General features: G+C 38.5%; 1 protein-coding gene across 1 annotated transcript in view; it reads right to left on the bottom strand.

Moving 5' to 3' along the window:
* Positions 1–560: 560 nt before the first annotated feature.
* The window catches only part of CEP295 (centrosomal protein 295kDa), a 38,818-nt gene continuing 19,842 nt past the window's right edge, over positions 561–19,536 (bottom strand). Inside the window, exons 16-28 of the mRNA XM_010183127.1 lie at positions 18,505–18,729; positions 13,351–13,457; positions 11,992–12,127; positions 10,212–10,436; positions 8,866–9,020; positions 8,467–8,629; positions 5,844–6,478; positions 4,894–5,067; positions 3,678–3,795; positions 2,718–2,921; positions 2,078–2,186; positions 1,473–1,572; positions 561–608 (exon numbers count right to left, since the gene is read on the bottom strand). Of these exons, the coding sequence (XP_010181429.1) occupies positions 561–608; positions 1,473–1,572; positions 2,078–2,186; positions 2,718–2,921; positions 3,678–3,795; positions 4,894–5,067; positions 5,844–6,478; positions 8,467–8,629; positions 8,866–9,020; positions 10,212–10,436; positions 11,992–12,127; positions 13,351–13,457; positions 18,505–18,729 (2,399 nt within the window). The remainder of the gene's footprint in view (positions 609–1,472; positions 1,573–2,077; positions 2,187–2,717; positions 2,922–3,677; positions 3,796–4,893; positions 5,068–5,843; positions 6,479–8,466; positions 8,630–8,865; positions 9,021–10,211; positions 10,437–11,991; positions 12,128–13,350; positions 13,458–18,504; positions 18,730–19,536) is intronic.

A 19,536-nucleotide genomic window follows, 5' to 3' on the forward strand; every position in this document is an offset into this window, starting at 1 on the left:
TTGTCCTGATTACTGAGCTCTGAACTAGCGCTTGGGAAACTTGGCTAGAACAACTAGATTTGGAAGCAGTAACAATCTAGGATTCTTATTCTCTTCCTGCCTTCAGGTGCTTTAAGATGCAGTTCTTGACTGCAAGAACTCATCCTACCTAATCTTAAATCATGTAGTGCAAAGACCAGATAAAAGTTCCAGCTTTACAGAAAAGTCTCTTGCATCCTGAAGATTAAAGTCTTCCTTAAATTTATTTGAAAACAATTTATACATGTATATTACAAAAATTCGTATTATCTCTTAAAATACTAACGCAGATGAAGAAAGGCTTTTCTCACTGTCATCTACTCAATTTAAGATGAATGTTTAAAGCAGTGGTTAATTTGCTTCTGTAGTGATCTCAGTAAAACATGAGGGTACTACAGATTTGTTTACTTACAACTTTCCTACAGCTTGAAGCCAAGGATTCCCAATGGCTCCACAATTAACTTGATGAAGTCTGCATTATTCAGTGGCTCTTAGACTGTACCAACACAGTGGTGTTCCTTGGTGCTCAAGTCTTCCACCAGTCATGGTGCTTTCAAAGTCTTCTTGGCTCGTAGTTTTTCCAGCATTTTCTGCCAATACAACAAATGATGAGACTACAGCAGTGCTGCCTAAGTGACTACACTAAAAAATGTGTAAAGTGGACACAACTGCAGCACTGCTCCTGTGTAACCTGAGCACCACCAATGGACAGTGCAAGGCTGGACAACAAGTTCTGTTTCTGAACCCACATATTTCAGGTGGGGAGTGTGCTTGTTTCACATATTTTTCTAATTATGAAAACTGAAACAAAGCAATTTATTCACAAAAACAGTTAGGTGGTCAGTGTTAAAGGCAGCATTTGGGCCCAGAGCCCCTAGTAGCACTCCCAGTCTGCTGGCTTAAACTGTGGCACTGGATTACCAAGCATGCACTTCCTGTTGTCTAAGGCCCAGCAAGAGGACAAGGAGAATTAACTCCCATCCTTGTTCAACCCCCTAGAGCAACTGCAGGCAAACCAGACAGGATTCTGGCAACCAGGTATACTCAGCTAGGCAGAATCTTAAATTAACTGAAGTAGCCAACAAAGCCAGTAAACCCATCCAAAACTAATAAAAAAGCCTGCCATTCTTTTGCCAAGTGGACCTTCTGGCAACTTAAGAGTCCCCAGCAGCCTTTTTTCTCAGCCAGCCTCATCACCAGAAAAATTCAGCGTGAGGCAGATATCCCTTAGAGAAAATTTCAGCCCTAGGAGTTAGCTCACATTAGCAAGCAGAGTCATGGTGTTGACAAGGAAATTCTGAAGTGGGATATGCCAACAGCATCCCTCAAAACCCAGACTGGTTTGATGGTCTCTGTTTCAGCTGCACTCACCCCACAGAACTGTGTCTCAGGCTGATTAGAGCTCAGTGAAGCCATTAAAAATAACCAGGTAAGCAGATGCAGCAGGCTATTACCTTCTGAAACTCTTTAGCCTTTTCTCTGTTTTTTGCGTAAGTTTCTTGCCTTGTTTTTTCTTCCTTTCTGACCTTTACTTCTGCAAGTTGATTATAAAGCCTGTCAGAACAGTAGAAAAAAAAACTATCTTGTCAGGAAGGGAAGTGGCAAAGGAGAAGTAAGTTAACAGGCTTCAAGGTTTATATTGTCACAGTTGCTAGGAATTAAACAAGAAACTTGACTCAGCTCTCCAATGATCAAGAACCACTTCAAATTTTTCTTCTGCTGCCTGTATCCAACAAACAACCCATTCAGGTGTTCTATTTGCACCATTTTGAACTTTGTTTCAAGTTTACTCTAGTTTCATGCATTAACTGGCACAGCTGCTTAGCACTGTAAACTGAGCAGGCCACCCTTCTGTTACTGCCAGCTGTAGCAGGGAATTTCCCAACAGGCACCGGTATCAAACGTGCCTGGCTCCTCTCTCCCAACATTTTGGTGTAACACAGCACTGCCCTGGGGACCAGCTGGAAGATCACAAATGCCCTGACTGACCAGCAGGTTTCACAAGAAACAGATTAACTACTCTTAATCCAAGTTTCTCCCATCTGTGTTCATGCAATACCTTGAAGTACGCTGGTGCATTTCAATTTCTCCAGTCTTCCTGTCCTCTGGAGAAGACACCTTCACTTCTCCTACTTTCTTCAACTGATTGACAACTGCGCCCTTTTTCCCTAAAAAAGAAAGGCCAGACATACCTTAAATTTAAATCTCAAGCCCAGCTAACTCTAAAGCACGAGAGACTTCAAATATTTTTAGCTGATGCTACAGCAGAAGAAACAGGCTAGCAGAAAGGACACAACAAAGATGACATCTTGTGTTGAAAATAAATCTTCCCACTCTCACTCGCCAGGCTGCAGTCTACTTCAAGCCTGCCATGCTTCTCAGCAGCCAACTTCCAGCTCCCCATTCACAGACACTGGAGATGCATCTGTTCACTTACTGTGGTTCCCTGATAAACAAGCACTATTTGCAGAGACATCTTATGACTATAAACATGTGGACAGATGAAGAGGACCCATAAGGTCCTGAAGTGGAAGCCATACAGTGGAAAAAAGCTTCCCCCATCCCTGAGAAAACAAATTTAAAAATATCCCAGTCTGCAATAGCAAAGAAAGATGCAACAAATGTGAAATCTATTCTTTGATACAAAAGGGCAAATCAAAGGACACACGATGCTGTATCTTGTCCCTAGATAAACCTACCAGAGATACAAAAAGAATCCTTTGGCCTGCTTAACTTCTCAGACTTTGCTCTTTGAAACTGTCTGGCTTCTGGCTTCTCATTTTCTGCCTCTTTATTTTTTATTTCTTCTACTCTTTTCAGAGATTTCTGGATGAAATTCTTCTTTCTTTTTAAAAAAGATTCTTGCAAACTTCCTGGTGTAGAATTAAACTCCAGCAGCATCACTGTGAGAAAGTTCAAAGTGTGAGCATTTCTCACTTTTAACAATGAGCAATACCACCTTGAGTAAGTCATGCAGTTCAGTGGATTTCTCCTAAAATGCTGAGCTTGGCTACTTTTGTAAATAACACTAGGAGAATTAAATTGTGAATGGCGAGTAATCCTGCAAAACAAGCAGCAATTCAGACCTAACAACTGTTAAGCAAGTCTGCCAAGACAAATACTGCATTGAAAGCATCTTGATGCCTCAAAATACACCTCAGACCTGAGAAGTCCCTAACACAGTTAAGTTCTGTCAATTCCTGTGTTTCATATTATTGCTGGTAATCTTGGACCAGGAAAAAATAATATTTACTGATGTTCCACACTACCATCAGAATAGAAAAAAAAAGACATGGTTTGGCTGCAGAGCTTGGAGACTAACAGGAAATAAAAAACAAGTGAAAGTGCATAACCACAAACCACCGCAGAATTTTCCAAAATTAAACAGTTACAATAATACCAATGTATTGTAGGTATTACAAACAATCATGAAAGACAGCCTGGCATAGGAAGAGGCAAGTCAATACTTCCTTGTCAATAAGACACATTAAACCTGGGTCAAATGTACTACAAACCAAGCCTGAACTGAAAGATGCACTTGCCTAAGTAAAAGAAACTATGTTTTCAAAAGGAGACTTGTGTTTCATTAATGATTCTAATACTACAAATAAAGACCTTCTCTATCTCAACTGGAGTGTACTCAAGTTACCCATAGTTACCTGCAGTCTGGTGTGATGGGAAGTGACTGTCACCGGGACTCTGGGCTTTGGAAGAACGGTCAGGCCTTACCACCACTGAATGCTCCACATCTGCAGCTAGTGGTAAAAATTCTCTCTCCTGTTTCAAAAGGAATCAGTGATTGGAAATGCTTAAAATATACCATGAATTTGAGTGAAGTGGTAGTCCCGTACCACGAGCACAGATGCAAATAAAAGGCATACTCTTTTGCCTTTATAGCGGACACAAAAAACCCATCAGAAATGGATCTTGGGAGCAAGTTTTAAAAAGCTACTTTCTAAAAGCATTTTAAAACTTAAAAACAATCCATTGAAGACACATTGCCCACCAGATTTCAATTGCTTGTTGTTAACACAGGAATGCATAATTTAATCCTGTTCTCCCCCCTTCCCATCACTATCATTGCTGTGTCTCCTTCTCCATTCTTAGCAGGAAGGTGACACCCACTGCAGAAGCACAGCCTCCGGCTGCCACCTCCGCCTCACCCACACTTCCGTTACTTTATAAAGAACCATCCTTAGGCACTTTTAGGATCTTCTCTAGATGCCTTCTGCAATTGAAACATGATTTCATCTGGTCTATTCATTTAACAGACACATACTACTCAGTTTTACTTTACTGCTTCAGCACCCAAACAACTCTCTCATTACAAACCAGTCTCTCTACAACTCACAACCTTTGCTTTATATAAACAAACAGCAAAAAGCAGACCACAGGCAAATTAAGTACAGCAGTATGACAAGCTAATCAGATTTTCCCCGTAAACCTCAAACTGCTGTGTGGGCCTGCTGCAGCTCCATCCACTATGTCGGGGATTTTTTCCCTTTTTCCCCTCTTTAGTTCATAGCTTTTTTTTGTCCCACCCTCTCCTTTCCTTCAAGCCTTCAACTAATGGGATACAATTTAGGCTTGCAAACACCAGCAAGACGATTGCGTTTCTCAGCAAAATCTTCCCAAAGTCTATCTACACTGATATGACAAGGCAGTGATTAAAATAATAGCCTAAATTTAAGACCTATTGCATCTGTCCAGTAAACATAAAACCAAACTGAGATGATCCAAGCAATTTCTGAGCTCAGGCAACTCTAACGTTCTCCCATTTTGCAACAGTGTGGATTAAGTGCTACAGCAGGACCTTTCCTTACTATGATTAAGACAAAGTTAAAATCAGAATTACATCAGATAATAAAGACCCACCTCAGTAAAAACATTAAACTCAGATGGATTCACACATGCTGGGTTATTGATTTTATCCTCCTTCACTTTCTCTTGGTTAGTATGTTCAATATCTGATTCTGCAATACTGATGTCAGTTGAGCTTATCGGAGTGAGTTCAGGCTCTTCCATAATACCACGCCTTAAGTCAGTCTCCTAGAAAATAAATTATACAAGACATCAGTGTAAAAATAAAAAACAAATCACTATTTCCAGCAATTGCAACAGGTGTCATCTTGCCAGAAAGATGGGGCTTGTTCACTATGTAGAAGAAAGAAAATCTGCCCCCAAGCACTACATGAAGTACTGAAAGAGCACCTTGCCTGAGGTTCAGATGAATGCAAACCCTGGAACCAAAGTCCAATGCAAAGTTTATATACCAGTGTTAAACAAAACCAAACAGAAAAACAACAAATAACCCAAACCAACCAGCCAACAGCAAAAACTCCACCTCTCCTTAACTCTCCTCAAGTTTAAATTACTCAGTTCTAGGGCAAACTTTTTTTTTTTTAAAGCGACAAAGCTATTTCTTCTGTTTGCTTAAGCTTTGGTTAAATAAATTACCTTCTTCAGGCTTCTAAACAGGGATAGGGGCTGTTCAGTTAAGTAACCATGCCATGCAATGCAGATGCCTATGTTACACCAATTGATGCTAAGAGAGGGCGCTGCAACAGGCACTACAGCTCCTCCAACAACCATGGGAGCTCCAGCCCATTTTAGCTGCTGCTCATTATTTCAGTGCTATGATCTGAAAGAAGCACTAGGGCAGAAGTTCAGGAAACATGGAAGTCTTAAACTAGAATTGTAAAATCAACATTTGCCAAGTTTTCAGACATTAAAGGTCTAAAATAACTTCATGCAACAACAGGGAAAAAAATCCACAGCAAAAAAGCCCACACAAATTACTGCTTGTGGAAGCCTGTTTTACTCACCCAGACTGGGATACAACACGAGCTTCTGGGCACAGAATTGAAGTGTTTTTCTTGTCTTTCCAGGAATGAACCACTCTGTTGTACAACAGCCTGTAAATGGATGTCTGAGTCTTCCAAGCTGGTTTCTCTGGGAACCCACCAAGACGTTTTTACTTCTGGAAAGCCTTGATCTGGCTCTGTAATACTTGTATTGCACTGAGAATCCAGCTCCACAGCTTTATTTGCTTCATGTATATGAAGTGATCTTTCAGGAAGCTTCACATACTTCTTACCGAATGCTCTCACAGATAATTTTTCAGAAGACACAGTCTCTTTTAGTAAGTGTTGAGGGAAAGCTTCATCCACTGGAACTGGTGTGGTATTTAGCTCATAAAATGATTTTTGCTCTTCCAGAGGATTCAGACTTTCATTTTGCAGGTCTTCCACTGAACACTGCGGATCAATACATTCCACATTTCTCGCCAGTTCTTCGTATTCTCTGGCAGATGAGATACAGTTCTCATTGCCCTGCTCTTTAATTTCAGAAGTTTGTTCAAAAGGTAACACAGCATTGAGGTCCATTACCTGATCAGCATTTGGACACTGATCGCTCAGAGTAGATTCCAGTGGCAGTGGGTGAAAAGATTCCTCAGATCCTGTTTCAAAAATTACCAAGAGTCTCAATTATAGTTAACACAACAGAATTTCAACGTTAAGAAGTCCCTCCATAATGAGATTTTTTTTCTGTATATATTGTATAATAATGAGTCTAGTAAATAGGAAGAAACATTTTGTTTTAAAAAAGTTCAGGTTTCTTCAAACATAATACCATTAACAGTACATAAAATTATTCTTCAACTCTACACAAAACGACTTCAAGAAACAATTTGATTTGTCATTTTGTCAGAATAAGTTTAGGGACAGACTTTGTGATGGTGCTGATAAAACTATGTTGAAAGTCAATGGATTCTACAATTTATACTCTGTAAACAGAAGTCATTTGAGTCCCTTTTGGGCCTTCATACAAAGTTTCCAACACAGGAAGAAAATCCAACACAGGAAGAAAATCCAACACAGGAAGAAAATCCAACACAGGAAGAAAATCCAACACACCATCACTTGGGCAGAAACTCTTCCAATTTGGATGTTTTGCTTTTACTTTGAACAACAACTGCTGTTCCTACAAGTTACAATGTTGCATCCTAAATTATCTTTCCCTTAGGACCTACCTGTATAAATCAAGATACCATTCTTTTTGCAGAAGAGGTCAGGAAAAGAGAAAGATCATTTTAGCATTTTAATTACTGGTGAGGCATTTCAGGAGTACTGAATTTCAGCCACTTTAAAAGCACAAAAAAAATGGTTTGGGACTATAGGACACTGAAGAGATGGGGAGATATTGCAGTTACATTTAAAGCACAAAGATTCTATTTCTAAATTGCTTATAGAAACAATGTTTTCAAGTTTGAAGAGGGTTTCCTAAATCCAATTTGCTGTGACCACACGTAGCCTCAAACTGTAAGCCTCTCTTGGCTTTTTTTTTAAACCACTTTTTTTGGTACCAGCATCTGGTAGGCACAGGATAGTTGCTTGCAGCTTTAAACACGAATAGTGTGTTTTCCCAAAAATTATACATGTATATATATATGCAAATAATAATTAACCTGGATAATTAACCTGGAACCTTTATGTTATAAAAACATCTACTACTTAAAATACAGTGCCATGTTTCCTGTTAAAAGTTCAGCTTTCTGTTGGAGCAGCTTAAAACGCTGGGACAGCTGACTCTTGGGAAATAAGAGCTTATTTAGATGACTACGAACTGCATCTGGAATTTCAGATTGGTCCTTTCCTTTAGAACACATGAAATATCAACTTAATTTGAATTCAAATACAAAACATGAAAAAAGCCTTTTCCTGCTATGAGCTGCAGTTAACTTAATGCTGCTGTAGAATCATAAACTTTTGATCTACTAAATTTATTATATCGTAACCTAAAAGTTTATTCCTTCCTCTCTCTCCTCCCTCCTTTCTTTCGTAGGTAATGGAAGCAATTCTATAATCAGAGCAAATATCACAGCATGCAGTACATAATGACTACTGGTGTGACTTAACAGCAGAAAAGGAAAATTCAATGGTTTCTTGAAGGAAAATTGGTAAGATCAGTGAGATTCTAACACATACACCTCAAAACAATTCAATCAATTTGTGGAACTTCTTTAATTTCCTCAAACTTAAAAATGATGGATATGTGTGAACAAATAATTGGAGAAGTACTTAAACCAACAGTTTCAGCCAGAGTTGATATTTCTTCACTACCATAATAATTACTGCACAAGTAATAAGTAACATAATATCCATTACAGTGACTTGAATATGCAGATCTGCTTTTGTATCAAGTCATAACTGCTGAGGAAATAAAGAACTTCACACAATTTAGGAATTCTACCCACTAAAGGGGGTGGAGAAAACTGTGTGTGAGAGGGCAGCAGCAAAGTTAAGACATTTCAAAGCAGGGCTGATAGAGAAGTGAAGAGCTTCTTCCCAGTTTCCACACACCAAATCCATCTTCAGGATTGGTATTTACATAGCAGCAATAGATTGATTTTGAAAGCACTGACACCCCCCCCCATAGCACACATACCCAGAGTAATGTTATCTTTAGCAGACTCTTCTTCTGACGTAAGGTTGTTTGGCCTGTTTGTTTCAGGACTAGAAGGCAGATTGCCTCTTGGTATATCCAAACTGGAGTTTCCCACTTCTAGAAATGCAGACATGTCTTGACTTGCTCTCGAAAATTTTGAAGTCTAGTGGCAGAAAAAAAATAAATCTTGATTTAAGATTAATTTTCTGAGAAAATGAAGGATAAAGTTAAAGGTAATATTTGAATTCTGGATCACATTTCTGCTACAACCATCAAAAACACTTCCACTTCTAAGTACATCAAAAATTACTGTGTTTAGAAGAAACAGAAGACAGTATAGCGATTACACATACAAATTTTACAGAAATCTTAAGCCTCATTGGAGTTTTTCTGTAGTACCTTGCTAAATTCTCTACTGTCTTGTGAAATTCTGTATTGAGAACAGGATGATGAAGTATCAGAGTCAAGACTCGGTTCCAAAGGCTGAAAGAGCTGTTGACGTAAGTCTGGAAAATGTCTCTCCATTTCAGGAAAATCAAGTTCAGCTGCTAGAGCTATAAGAAAAAGAGGTTATTTTAAAACCAGCAAACAAAAAAAACCAAAATCAACCTCTCTCAAGAAACCAAGGGACATACCACGCCTTGCTTCTATATGCAGTAATTAAAGCATATAGAATTCTGCAGGTAGATGAGTAGTAGCTTGTAAAAAACAAAATCTTTGTAACATCCAATTCTGTTACTCTGATGTAATGCAGGTACAAAAAGCAGCAAGAAAGTTCTACATAGATCAATTTTTCACTTGAAAATGAAGAAAAATTTGCAAGTCCATAAGCAATCTGTTCAGGATGTTTGAGACTGCATCAGAAGTGGTGTGGGCTTCCCTGTTCAGAACACACAATGACACAGCAGAGCAAGTCCCATGTATGGCCAAAAGGATGACTACAGGAAGGATGAAGCACATGATGCTCAGAGAGAAGATAAAGGAGAATGCACACAAGATGTAAACAGGAAATTTTGGTTGGATACAATGAAAAAAGAAAAGTTGTTAAAATGTTGCCCAGAGAGGCGTGGAATCTCTGTCCTTCAAGATACTCAGAACTTGCCTGGACAAGGCCTTAAGCAACTTGGTCTACGTTGGCTCTGCTGTAAGCAAGAAGGAGAATTTGGATCACATAACCAGAAGTCCCTCCCAGTCTAGATTACTCTAGGAGTCCAGCTTTTCAAACGTTCCAGGAGGAAGTGGTTCAAATTAAAATACTGGCATTACCTTCGTGATAGCTAATAAAGATATTCTTATTTTCATGAATCACTACATTTTTCTAGAGAACGCAACTCCCACCTGTCTGTTCATCAGTGGGTCATCAACTATGTGACCCTACGTGAATAATAAAATATAATATTTCATTGTCTCTACCTTTCTGAAGATAAAGTTGTGCATAAACAAGCAATAAAATTGGCACAGATAACAGTCTAGCCATAGTAGCAGGAAACTGTGCAGACCTAGACTGATCAGATAGATAACAGACTCTGGTTTTTTTTGCACTACGCTACGCTATGCTATGTGGACATGTTCTTCATGCTTTTGCTTTATGTACATCAAAGCATCAAAGTTCTCACACGTAGATCCTTATCCACGTTAAAATGTAAACTGAATATTAATAACACAAACTAACACAAAACACTGAGTAAGCTCCTCCTCATTCTGTATGAGAGAGCAGCACAAAAATGCTTTAAAGTGGCAAATACCTTGGAAACGTGTATTGTCCTCTGAGAAGGAGTTCAAGTTTTCAATACTTTTCCCTAAGATCTGCTGTATCCGACTTCCTTTACGATGATGCATCTCTCTTCCAGTTTCAGATGCACCAGACAAATTCTCTTGCCTCCGTCGCACGGCAAAAAGCAGAGAGGAGTTCCAAGGGCGGCCTGCTGTTTCTCTCAAAATTCGACCTTCCGTACCAGCAGAAGACAATCCTGAAATAGGAAGCTGGACGTTCAGTTTTGCATATAAACCACTTACATGAAGTCAACTGAAAAGATACTGCTAGTATCCTGAAATATTTGTAAAGAGCTCTGGGGTTTTGGTTTTTTAATTGTCTCCTGTTAACATTTCCACAAACCTTACTGCAAACTTCCACAAATTAAATTTGATAATATCCAATTAGGTAGCAGTCAGTACAGCTTAGCATTATTAGGGTATGTAGACTTAGGAAATACTGAAACAATAACATCAGAAAAGAATAAATACTGTTATTTTTGGCTAGCTAGCATATTTTTACCTCTTATCACTTATAAATGTGTCAATACTTTAATGCTATCTTGAGTATCTTTATGACATCGTGCAGTACTTTTATTCATGCTTAAAGAGAAATTGCCTAATGCCAACACAAAAAATCTGAGGGAACCAAGGAAGCCAAAACTTTATCCCCAGGTTAGCGCACCAACTCCTCTTGTCTATACACTTACTGAAGAATTGCGCAAAGCTCTCAGAAAAGGCCATTATTAGGCACTGAGTGTACGGTGAAGACACAGCCAGACTTGACAAATTTATTCATGTAGCTGAGGAACTGGAACCTTCAGTATTTTTCCTCAACTAAAAAACTACAGAAAAGCTACAAACAAATGATCTTAGAATTTGCCTTAGCTTTCTTACATCCATAAAACAGATTTGTCACATGAGTTGTGGAGTTTGTTACTCAAAATAACTCTTACCAGTTTACAACATTAGGGTTAAAATACAGCCTGAGACTTCAGTGGCTCAAAAACCGTAGTCTTCAAAAATTGATTTGTAAACATGGAATAACTCATATATACACATGGTTGCTTAGGAGATCAGATGTGTGTCAAATTAACACAATATTAAGCCTTAAAGAAATTCACAGGTCACTAAATAATCACTTTCAAACTCACCTCCCGTGTTCACAAGTGATGATGTCAGCATACAGAGGTGCAGCTATGTATTTATGATAAAGGAATTCTTTTTTATTTTATGAAAAGCTAACTTAAGAACAAGAGGCAGACTGCAACCAAAAAAGGACACAAACACCTATTTCCCAGACAACTATTAAAAGTCAATATGGCATTCAAATGGCATTTCCACAAGTAAGTTAAGATATACTGTGTTACAAGCAGATATTGGAACAATTCTCTTAAGAGCAAGACAACAGTCACAGCTCCATCACAATCTATGATACATACCGATTAGAAAACTTTCATCAGTATATTATTTGAGGATCAATTTTTAAATTGCAACTTGAAAACTGCTAGTGTTACAGTTGCTTAATAAAACTCAAAATATCTTTTGTTGAAGCAGATGTGTTAAGATTAAATTATTATAAAAATTAAAAAATTATGAAATATTCTAGTCATACTTAACTCCATAAGACATATTAATCATTCTTAAGTGAAGTTCCACATTAGCCTATTTCAGAAGAACTTACGTCTGGTGAGTTATACCTGTTCTTCTATAAAATAAAGAGAGTACACAATTTTCCTTTCACAAGAACACCAACAAAACCCAAACACTTACCAGCATCAACAGGGCTAAAATCCGAGGTTTCACTAGTCAAAAGGCTTCCAGTGGAAATAGAAGATAAGTCACAGGGTGCTCCTTGCATGAAGGACTCTGAACCTAAGTTCGTGGACACTACTTTAGAAAGTACTTCCTAGGATGAAATAACATAGCTATTACCACGTACTCAGATATCCATAATCAAAGCTCTACAGCCACACATTTCATTCTGAGCTCAGTTCAAGTGTAGAAGCCTTCATGTTTTGCACAGTCAGGCAAACACAGACTCATCACTGCTCAGTACAAAACACTCGCACTCCGTGTCCCAGACACACCACTCCCCAACAGCCCCCTCCCCTCAGCGCACGCGCGCGCGCGCACACACACACACACACACTTATACAATTATAAAGCCTCTCAGAACTGCATACAAATCATGACACCTGGAAGATTATTTTATCTTCTGGTGGTCAGATTTGGCTATTTCTCATCACAGACCCACTTCAGTAGAATTGTAGATCTCAGAGGGACATATATACTTAAACAAATACATAAAAAACCACATAAAACAAAAAAAATTAAAAGTAATTTTATATACATATATACACGTTATACATAGCATATTTTAAGTACTGTTTTCATCTCTTGAAAAAATGATGGGATCTCTGAGTAACGGAAAAGCATGGGATACCGTTGGTGCTGATTTTGGCAAGGCTTTTGACACTGTCTCTCCTAACATTCCTGTATCCCAGTCTGAATGTCACAGCCTGGATAGATGGATGAGATGAGTAAAATCTGGCTAAACAATGAAGCTCAGAGGACAGTGATTAAAGGGTTACACTCTACCTAAAGGTGGGGAACAAGTGGAGCGGGTCAGGGCTGTGTCCTAGGAACTGTCCTCTTTAAGACCTTTGGCAATGACCCAGAGGTGACCATTCTTTTCTCAAGTTTGCAGATAACACCGAGTTGGGAGAACCCTCTGACACACTAAATGCCAGGGCTGGCATCTAGAAGGACTTCATGAGGCTGCTCTACAGGAAACTTAACAAGAATAAATGCAAAGTCCAGCACCTGGGAAGGAAGAAGCCCATGCACCAGTCCAAGCTGAGGCCTGCCTGGGACACAGCCCTGTGAAGGACCCCGGAGTCTCGGCACGCAGTGAGCCGAGTGTGAGCCCACGGCGTGTCCTGGCAGCAAAGAGGGGCAACAGCATCCTGTGCTGTATGACCAGGAACAGAGCCACTGATCACAGCGATCTACTCTCTTGGTGCTTGTTACGCTGCTGCGTCTAGAATACCAGAGCGTTAGATCCCAGTATGAGACAGAAAGATTTAATCACAAAGTAAGTTGTTACATGGTTATTTTGACATGACTAACCATATTATCAAGTCGGAATGATGGTCCAGAACGCGTTGTAACTCCCTCTCTAATTTCGGCTGCAAAACCTGGTGAATCTTGGGACACTTCAGAATCCTGTGACTGGGCTGAACACAAATGTAATAGAAGCAATGAGGAACAGAAAGCAAATTCCAAGGTCATAGTTAGCAATTCTTTTTGAACACCAGGTGGCAGTGATACTCTACGGCTGCTGTCCTTACTACTGGAGCACTGATTTTGCCCATCCTTACCACTTTCTTCTCACCTACAATGTACTTTGTGCTACACTGTTCCACCAATTTAATTGGCAGCCAGTGGTCCTCCTTGACCAGCCTTCCTAAAATGTCTAACTAGCATGATGGCTCTCTGGAGAGCATGCAAGAAGAGCTAGAAAGTCATGCTTTGGTCTTGCTAGAATGACAACAATCATTTAATTGGGGTGAGGGGAATCTTTTGCCTTCTACCATTACAAAGAAAAACAGGTATCTTAAGTAGATCAGAGAAATCAGAAACACTGAATTGCACGACTAATATCACAGAACTGAATCACCTTTGCCATAGTGCTCTTACACATAAAAATGAGCAAGATCACAGCATCACAGAGTGCTAGGAGTTGGAAGGGACCTCGAAAGATCATCCAGTCCAACGCCCCTGCCAGAGCAGGATCACCTAGAGTAGGTCACAGGAACACATCCAGGTGGGTTTTGAATGTCTCCAGAGAAGGAGACTCCACAACCTCTCTGGGCAGCCTGGTCCAGTGCTCTGTCACCCTCACAAGAAATAGGTTTTTTCTTATGTTCAGATGGAGCTTCCTCTGTTCCAGTTTGTACCCATTGCCTCTTGTCCTGTCACAGTGCACCGCTGAAAAGATCAGCATCTCTGCAAAAGAGCCACCACAGCAGCACCAGAAAAATGCAATTTCTGCATTCAGTGCTGACAAACACCTTCAAAAGTTTGACAATTCTAAGACTGCAAATTAATTGCCGACAAACAACTCTAAAATTAGCATTATTTCCAGTAATAATTTTCAAGAAAGAAGTGCTAAATATCAAACTGAAATGAAGCAAAGTAGGTACGTTTTCTACCAATTCTACACAGGCTTCTAGTGACAGAGTTGTTTCAAATCCCCTGCATTTGTAAGACTTGACTCAAGCAGATCTTGTAACATTTTGTGAAACCTAACACTAGTTTATACCTTGTACTCAATTTCTTACTGGAACGTGAAGTCTGGTGGTTCCATTTTTCCTACTAGACCTACTGGGGGGGGGGAGAGGTTTCCTCGGTGAGGCACCACCAGTGAAGAATCTATATGATGTGATACTTATGTATCTCAATCAATACCAAACACTTTGAAACTCACTTCACAGAGTCAGGGGTAAACTAAATCTAAGATTTCCTATAGCCACTACCATCCAGTACTCTTCTAGGAGAAAGCACAAGACATAAAATACATCTAAAATATATTTATTTGGATTAAAAGACAAGTTAACCTATTCTAAATTAATTTACTATGTTACTATATAAAATTCTGAGTGATCTCAAAGGGTAAAGAAATTCTCCAACGGCTTCACACTCCAATTCCTCAGAAGCTTCTAGCAGCCTTCATCCTGATAGTTTATGACATTTTTATCAGTAACCCAACAGAGCTGTTGGCAATAAAGTCTGCAAATAATATGAAGTGTGGAAGAACTGTAAAGAAATGCAGTAGCACTGCAATGGTAAAAACTACCTCAAACTCCTGCAAAGCTCGTCTGTTAAACACCACTGGCCCAATACAGATAAAATTATAAATCCAAGAGCACAAGACCTTGGTTTCTGATCCTTTTCTTACAAGTATGTGACAGAGGTCTCCAGGTTCACAGGAAAAATAACTTTTAAGGTTTGAGTAGAACAAGATGGCAACAAGCTCCTTGGTTGAATGTGGCAGCAGTGAGACACTACATATCCTGGATACACTGCAGAGGTCTGCCCTTCTTTGGAGCAGAATACAGGAGACAGAGGATCCTGAAAGTGACGAAGGCCTTGAAGACAATTGCTTGAATCCTGGTATTTAAGTATCTCCACAGGAGAAAAAAAAATGCACAGATACAAATGCACAGATATCCTTTGATACCTAAACTCAAAGAAAGTACTAACAAGAAGCAGTGGTTACAAATTGCTTTCAGACATTCAAAACCTGGAAACAGACAATTTATTTTATAATTTGATAAAAAAGTAAATGCTGGAACAAGCTACCAAAGAAATCTCTATTTCCTGATACCTTTACATCAAGATTAAATATTCTTCTGAAAGAAATGATTTTATTTTCTAAAGGTATCAGTGTGACAGGTAATTTAGGATACATATGAGATAAGACTCAAGCATTTAATACTCTCTTGTATAGAAATTCTATGGAGAGCTATGCTACAAATGTTTCATGACTATACTGTAATAACCTGCACTGTTCTTGTGATATTAATACAAGGGATGAACAGTAGCGATTTCATGCTGTAAACCAAATTATTTAATTAAAATCACAACATGCTCATATCCTGTGACTTTATTACATTAATATCCGTTAAAAAAAAAAAAGGCAAAACCAAAACCCCTATATTTGGTGACTCAAAGAAGGGAGTTTTATTATTCTCTCCTCCCTCCAAAATAATGCAAGGTTCTTGCTCCTCACGGCTTCCCCATAGTGGCATGGGACTTTCATGCTCTAACCTTCTAGAAGGAGAAGAACTCGTATTTCAGAATTGAGGCTGTAATACCCAGAATGCATTTTTTTTCCAAAAGAAATTGCAGTAAAATGGCAACAATCATTCTAGGGTGCAATTTGAAAGAGAAAAGAGGGTATGACAAACCACTCGGTGAAGACAATATTGAAACAAGGATTAGTCCAGATCCAATCGTGTAGACAAACAAAAGCTGTACTCCATGCTAGCTTGGCTAAATTGGTGCTGGATAAGACAATCCATCACAATAATGAATTATGGACAAATATCTGGGATTACTAGAAATACATTGAAAACTCAGGTTAGCTTGGATCACACAAAACATAATTATGCTTGGAATAACATCTCTGTATAGGGCAGCAATACACAAAGATTATTATATCTGGAACACTGCTCAAGATGACTAAAGAGAGACAAGCCTGCTGGTATGTAAAGAAGTGGTGTGAGAGAAGTATGTATCAAATCTAGCCACTATGTTCAGGCTGACTTCCTGAGGAAATTTGGTTTATGCCACCAAACTGCTCGTCTCATCTATAGGGTTGCTCTGCAATTCCATATTAACAATTTGTGCTATATTGCTGCATTTTAACACAATTGGATTGGGAAGAAGAAATATCAAGTGTCCAATCTTCCTAACTCATCTTGTCATACATCAGTGGCATGGTAAGAGAGCAATCCAAGTCTCAGCCTCGTCGGTGGCACTTCTGCAGCATCACTTCAGCAGTCCTGTCCTCTCTGCCTGCCACCAGCTGATCGGTGTGTGCAGCACCTGTAACCACCCAGTACTGAGCACAGGGATGCCACCTCTCCTAACCAGAGGCAGCCCTTAAGACCCACTTTACATTCAGACATGTCTGCCTCTAAATTTGAGAGGGTTAAAGTTACTTTTCTTCTTGTAATAATCAGAAGAAAGAAATATAGCTAATTATAGAAATTTTTTGAAAAAGTAATTGCCTGTTACCCAAAGACAAGTCTCATATCAAAGGAAACTCACCTTTCTTTATAAAGTAGCCAAGCAGACTTGCCAAGTTTATCTTTTTAAGAACCTTTAATGCTTCATTTTGAAAAAGCATGTAAGCAGTTATTAATAGGATTTATGCACATCCAGCGGTTTTGTAATCACAAAAGCAGCACAACTCAAAAGTTGTAAAGCTTTACATTATTTGATTGAAGGTAAAACCCACCAGGAATGTAACTTGAAAGAATAAGGAGAAAGATCACATGTGCAAAGCACTCCTCTGCTCTCACCTTTAGAGATACGACATCTTGAAAATATAGGAAGCCTGAAGACATGTTCTGGTCAGAATCAAGTTGCAACAAAAATAAAAAACCCTAAACAATTAAATTAAAATAAAAAATCACGGCTACTAACATAAGTAACAACTTAAGATGCACCTTAAATTTCCCCTTCAGAAATTCTATATTTAACACAGACTACTGCTGAAGATACTGCACCACAGAGAGCTTCACAGCCTTCATATTACAAAGATAGAGTTTTGGTAGCTGAACGGCTCAAGAGGACAATCCTCTTAAGTACATAATACAGAAAGCTTTGCGCTTTTTGCCTTTTTTTTAATATAGATGTTCATATGAAGTTTTCTAATCCTCTTACATAAACCACTGCACTGTTCATATATAATGCTCACTAATGTAAAAAGACATTAAGATACTTTATATTAATTTGGTAACGGCTGATCTAGCAATGCTTCTACAGCTTAGAAAATACAAGCCTTTTCTTTGAATATCGTTAAAAAAGAAAATTATTTAGTGCCAATTGAAGTTTAAACAGATACATTTCAAAAAGAGTATTCTGAGAATTAAAGGAAGCAGTTGAAAGAAAATGAGCTTATGTGTACTTATTCAAAACAAATTCAATTTCTAGTAAATCCTGACTGAATTGAAAAGGATGTCTCAATGTAAACTAACGAAAGGTTATCTGACGATTTGGGGCAGCAGTGAAATTTCTAGCAAAACCAGGAGGTGTACACTACATAGCTGTACTGCTCGTGAAGATGTACAAAAGGCAGCAAAGTTGCTGAAAACTCCTTTGCTCCTCTAGCAATTTATTTATTGTGGATGGACACTGAAAACTGTACTGGACCATGAGATGGTGCCATCCTGGGAAGTCATACATAGCATTTCTCAATTATAGTGATGATAAACTGGATTCCTTCAGGGAATTTGAAAAGAAGCAAGGACATTGCAGCTGAAAGTACTGGAGCCTCCGAGTTAACATTATTCAGAGACTAACTCGTACCACCAGGGAAAAAGAGTAGGAATGAAAAACCTTGACATCCACTTGTTAGTTCAAACTCTTGAAAAACATCTCAGTAATCTGCTTGCTTTGTCTGCCTAAGACCAGTTCACAAATAAAGAGCAGTAAAATTAGCAGTGCTGAATGGTATTCACATAACATCTCAAAGAAAGAGGAATTCTTTACCTGAACCACACGAATTTTCAGCAGTCATCATCAGCACCTCTTGTAATAAGCTATTTGACTGTTTACTTTGCCTTGGGCTTCCATTTGGCATCTGTTCCTCACAGTTTGTTATGCTCGAAGGTAACCTGCTTTCTTCAGGAGGAACACGACTGTAGCTTTTTACATGCGCAAACTCCTCAGTGGTTGAAACAGGAGAAGCTTCTCCACCAAGAGAACCCGTTTTACCTGAATTAAAACATTTGTAATCTCAGTGTAGGTATAGAAATGCAGCGTTGTGCACTTTATTAAAAACATCAAGATATACATTCTATTCTAAAGAAATAATCTGCTGAGTTCATACAGTGCTCCATTTTATTAAAGTCAGATATATCAGGTTAGTAAAAACCTTTGCATTACACTGTTTATGGGTTATACAGGTCAGAGCTCAAAAAATAATTTCTAATTAAACTAAAATATTTCTTTAAAAATAAATATATTTAAAAATTAACCAAGCTTTTCCACATAGCAAATCCCCCAACACTTTTAGTAATTTTTCCAAATCCAGAGGCAATATAATTTCTCTGCTCTGGTTTAAAGATTCTTTTCTCCCCAACCCACTCCACACAACAGCCCTTTTTGGCCATCCAATCAAATAAAAAACTCAAGTCTAACTTTTTATTACCTGCCATGACCAATAGTTAGATAATATAGCAATAAATCATCTGTGGATCATAGTGGGATTACACAGCTAATGAGTATTCCCTACTCTAGAATTCCACTGGATAATATTTAATAAAAAACTTTTTTGTTTGTATTTCATTTTGGTTTTTAATTAAGATGTGTAACACTAAGTCAAGTGTTTTTGAGAATATAAATATATTCTTCAATCAAAACCTTCACAAACAAAACTTGTTGGCTAATCAAGATACCAAGCCTGTCCAACAAGAATTATTCTGCATGACCTTATGCTATCATTACTTTTATTAAAAAGTGTCCCATATCAGCTCTTTGAATGCAAAATTTTATTACTTCATTATTTTGCTTAACGTGAAT

The sequence above is a fragment of the Mesitornis unicolor genome, unplaced genomic scaffold, assembly GCF_000695765.1.
Source record: "Mesitornis unicolor isolate BGI_N332 unplaced genomic scaffold, ASM69576v1 scaffold2884, whole genome shotgun sequence".
NCBI lineage: Eukaryota > Metazoa > Chordata > Aves > Mesitornithiformes > Mesitornithidae > Mesitornis > Mesitornis unicolor.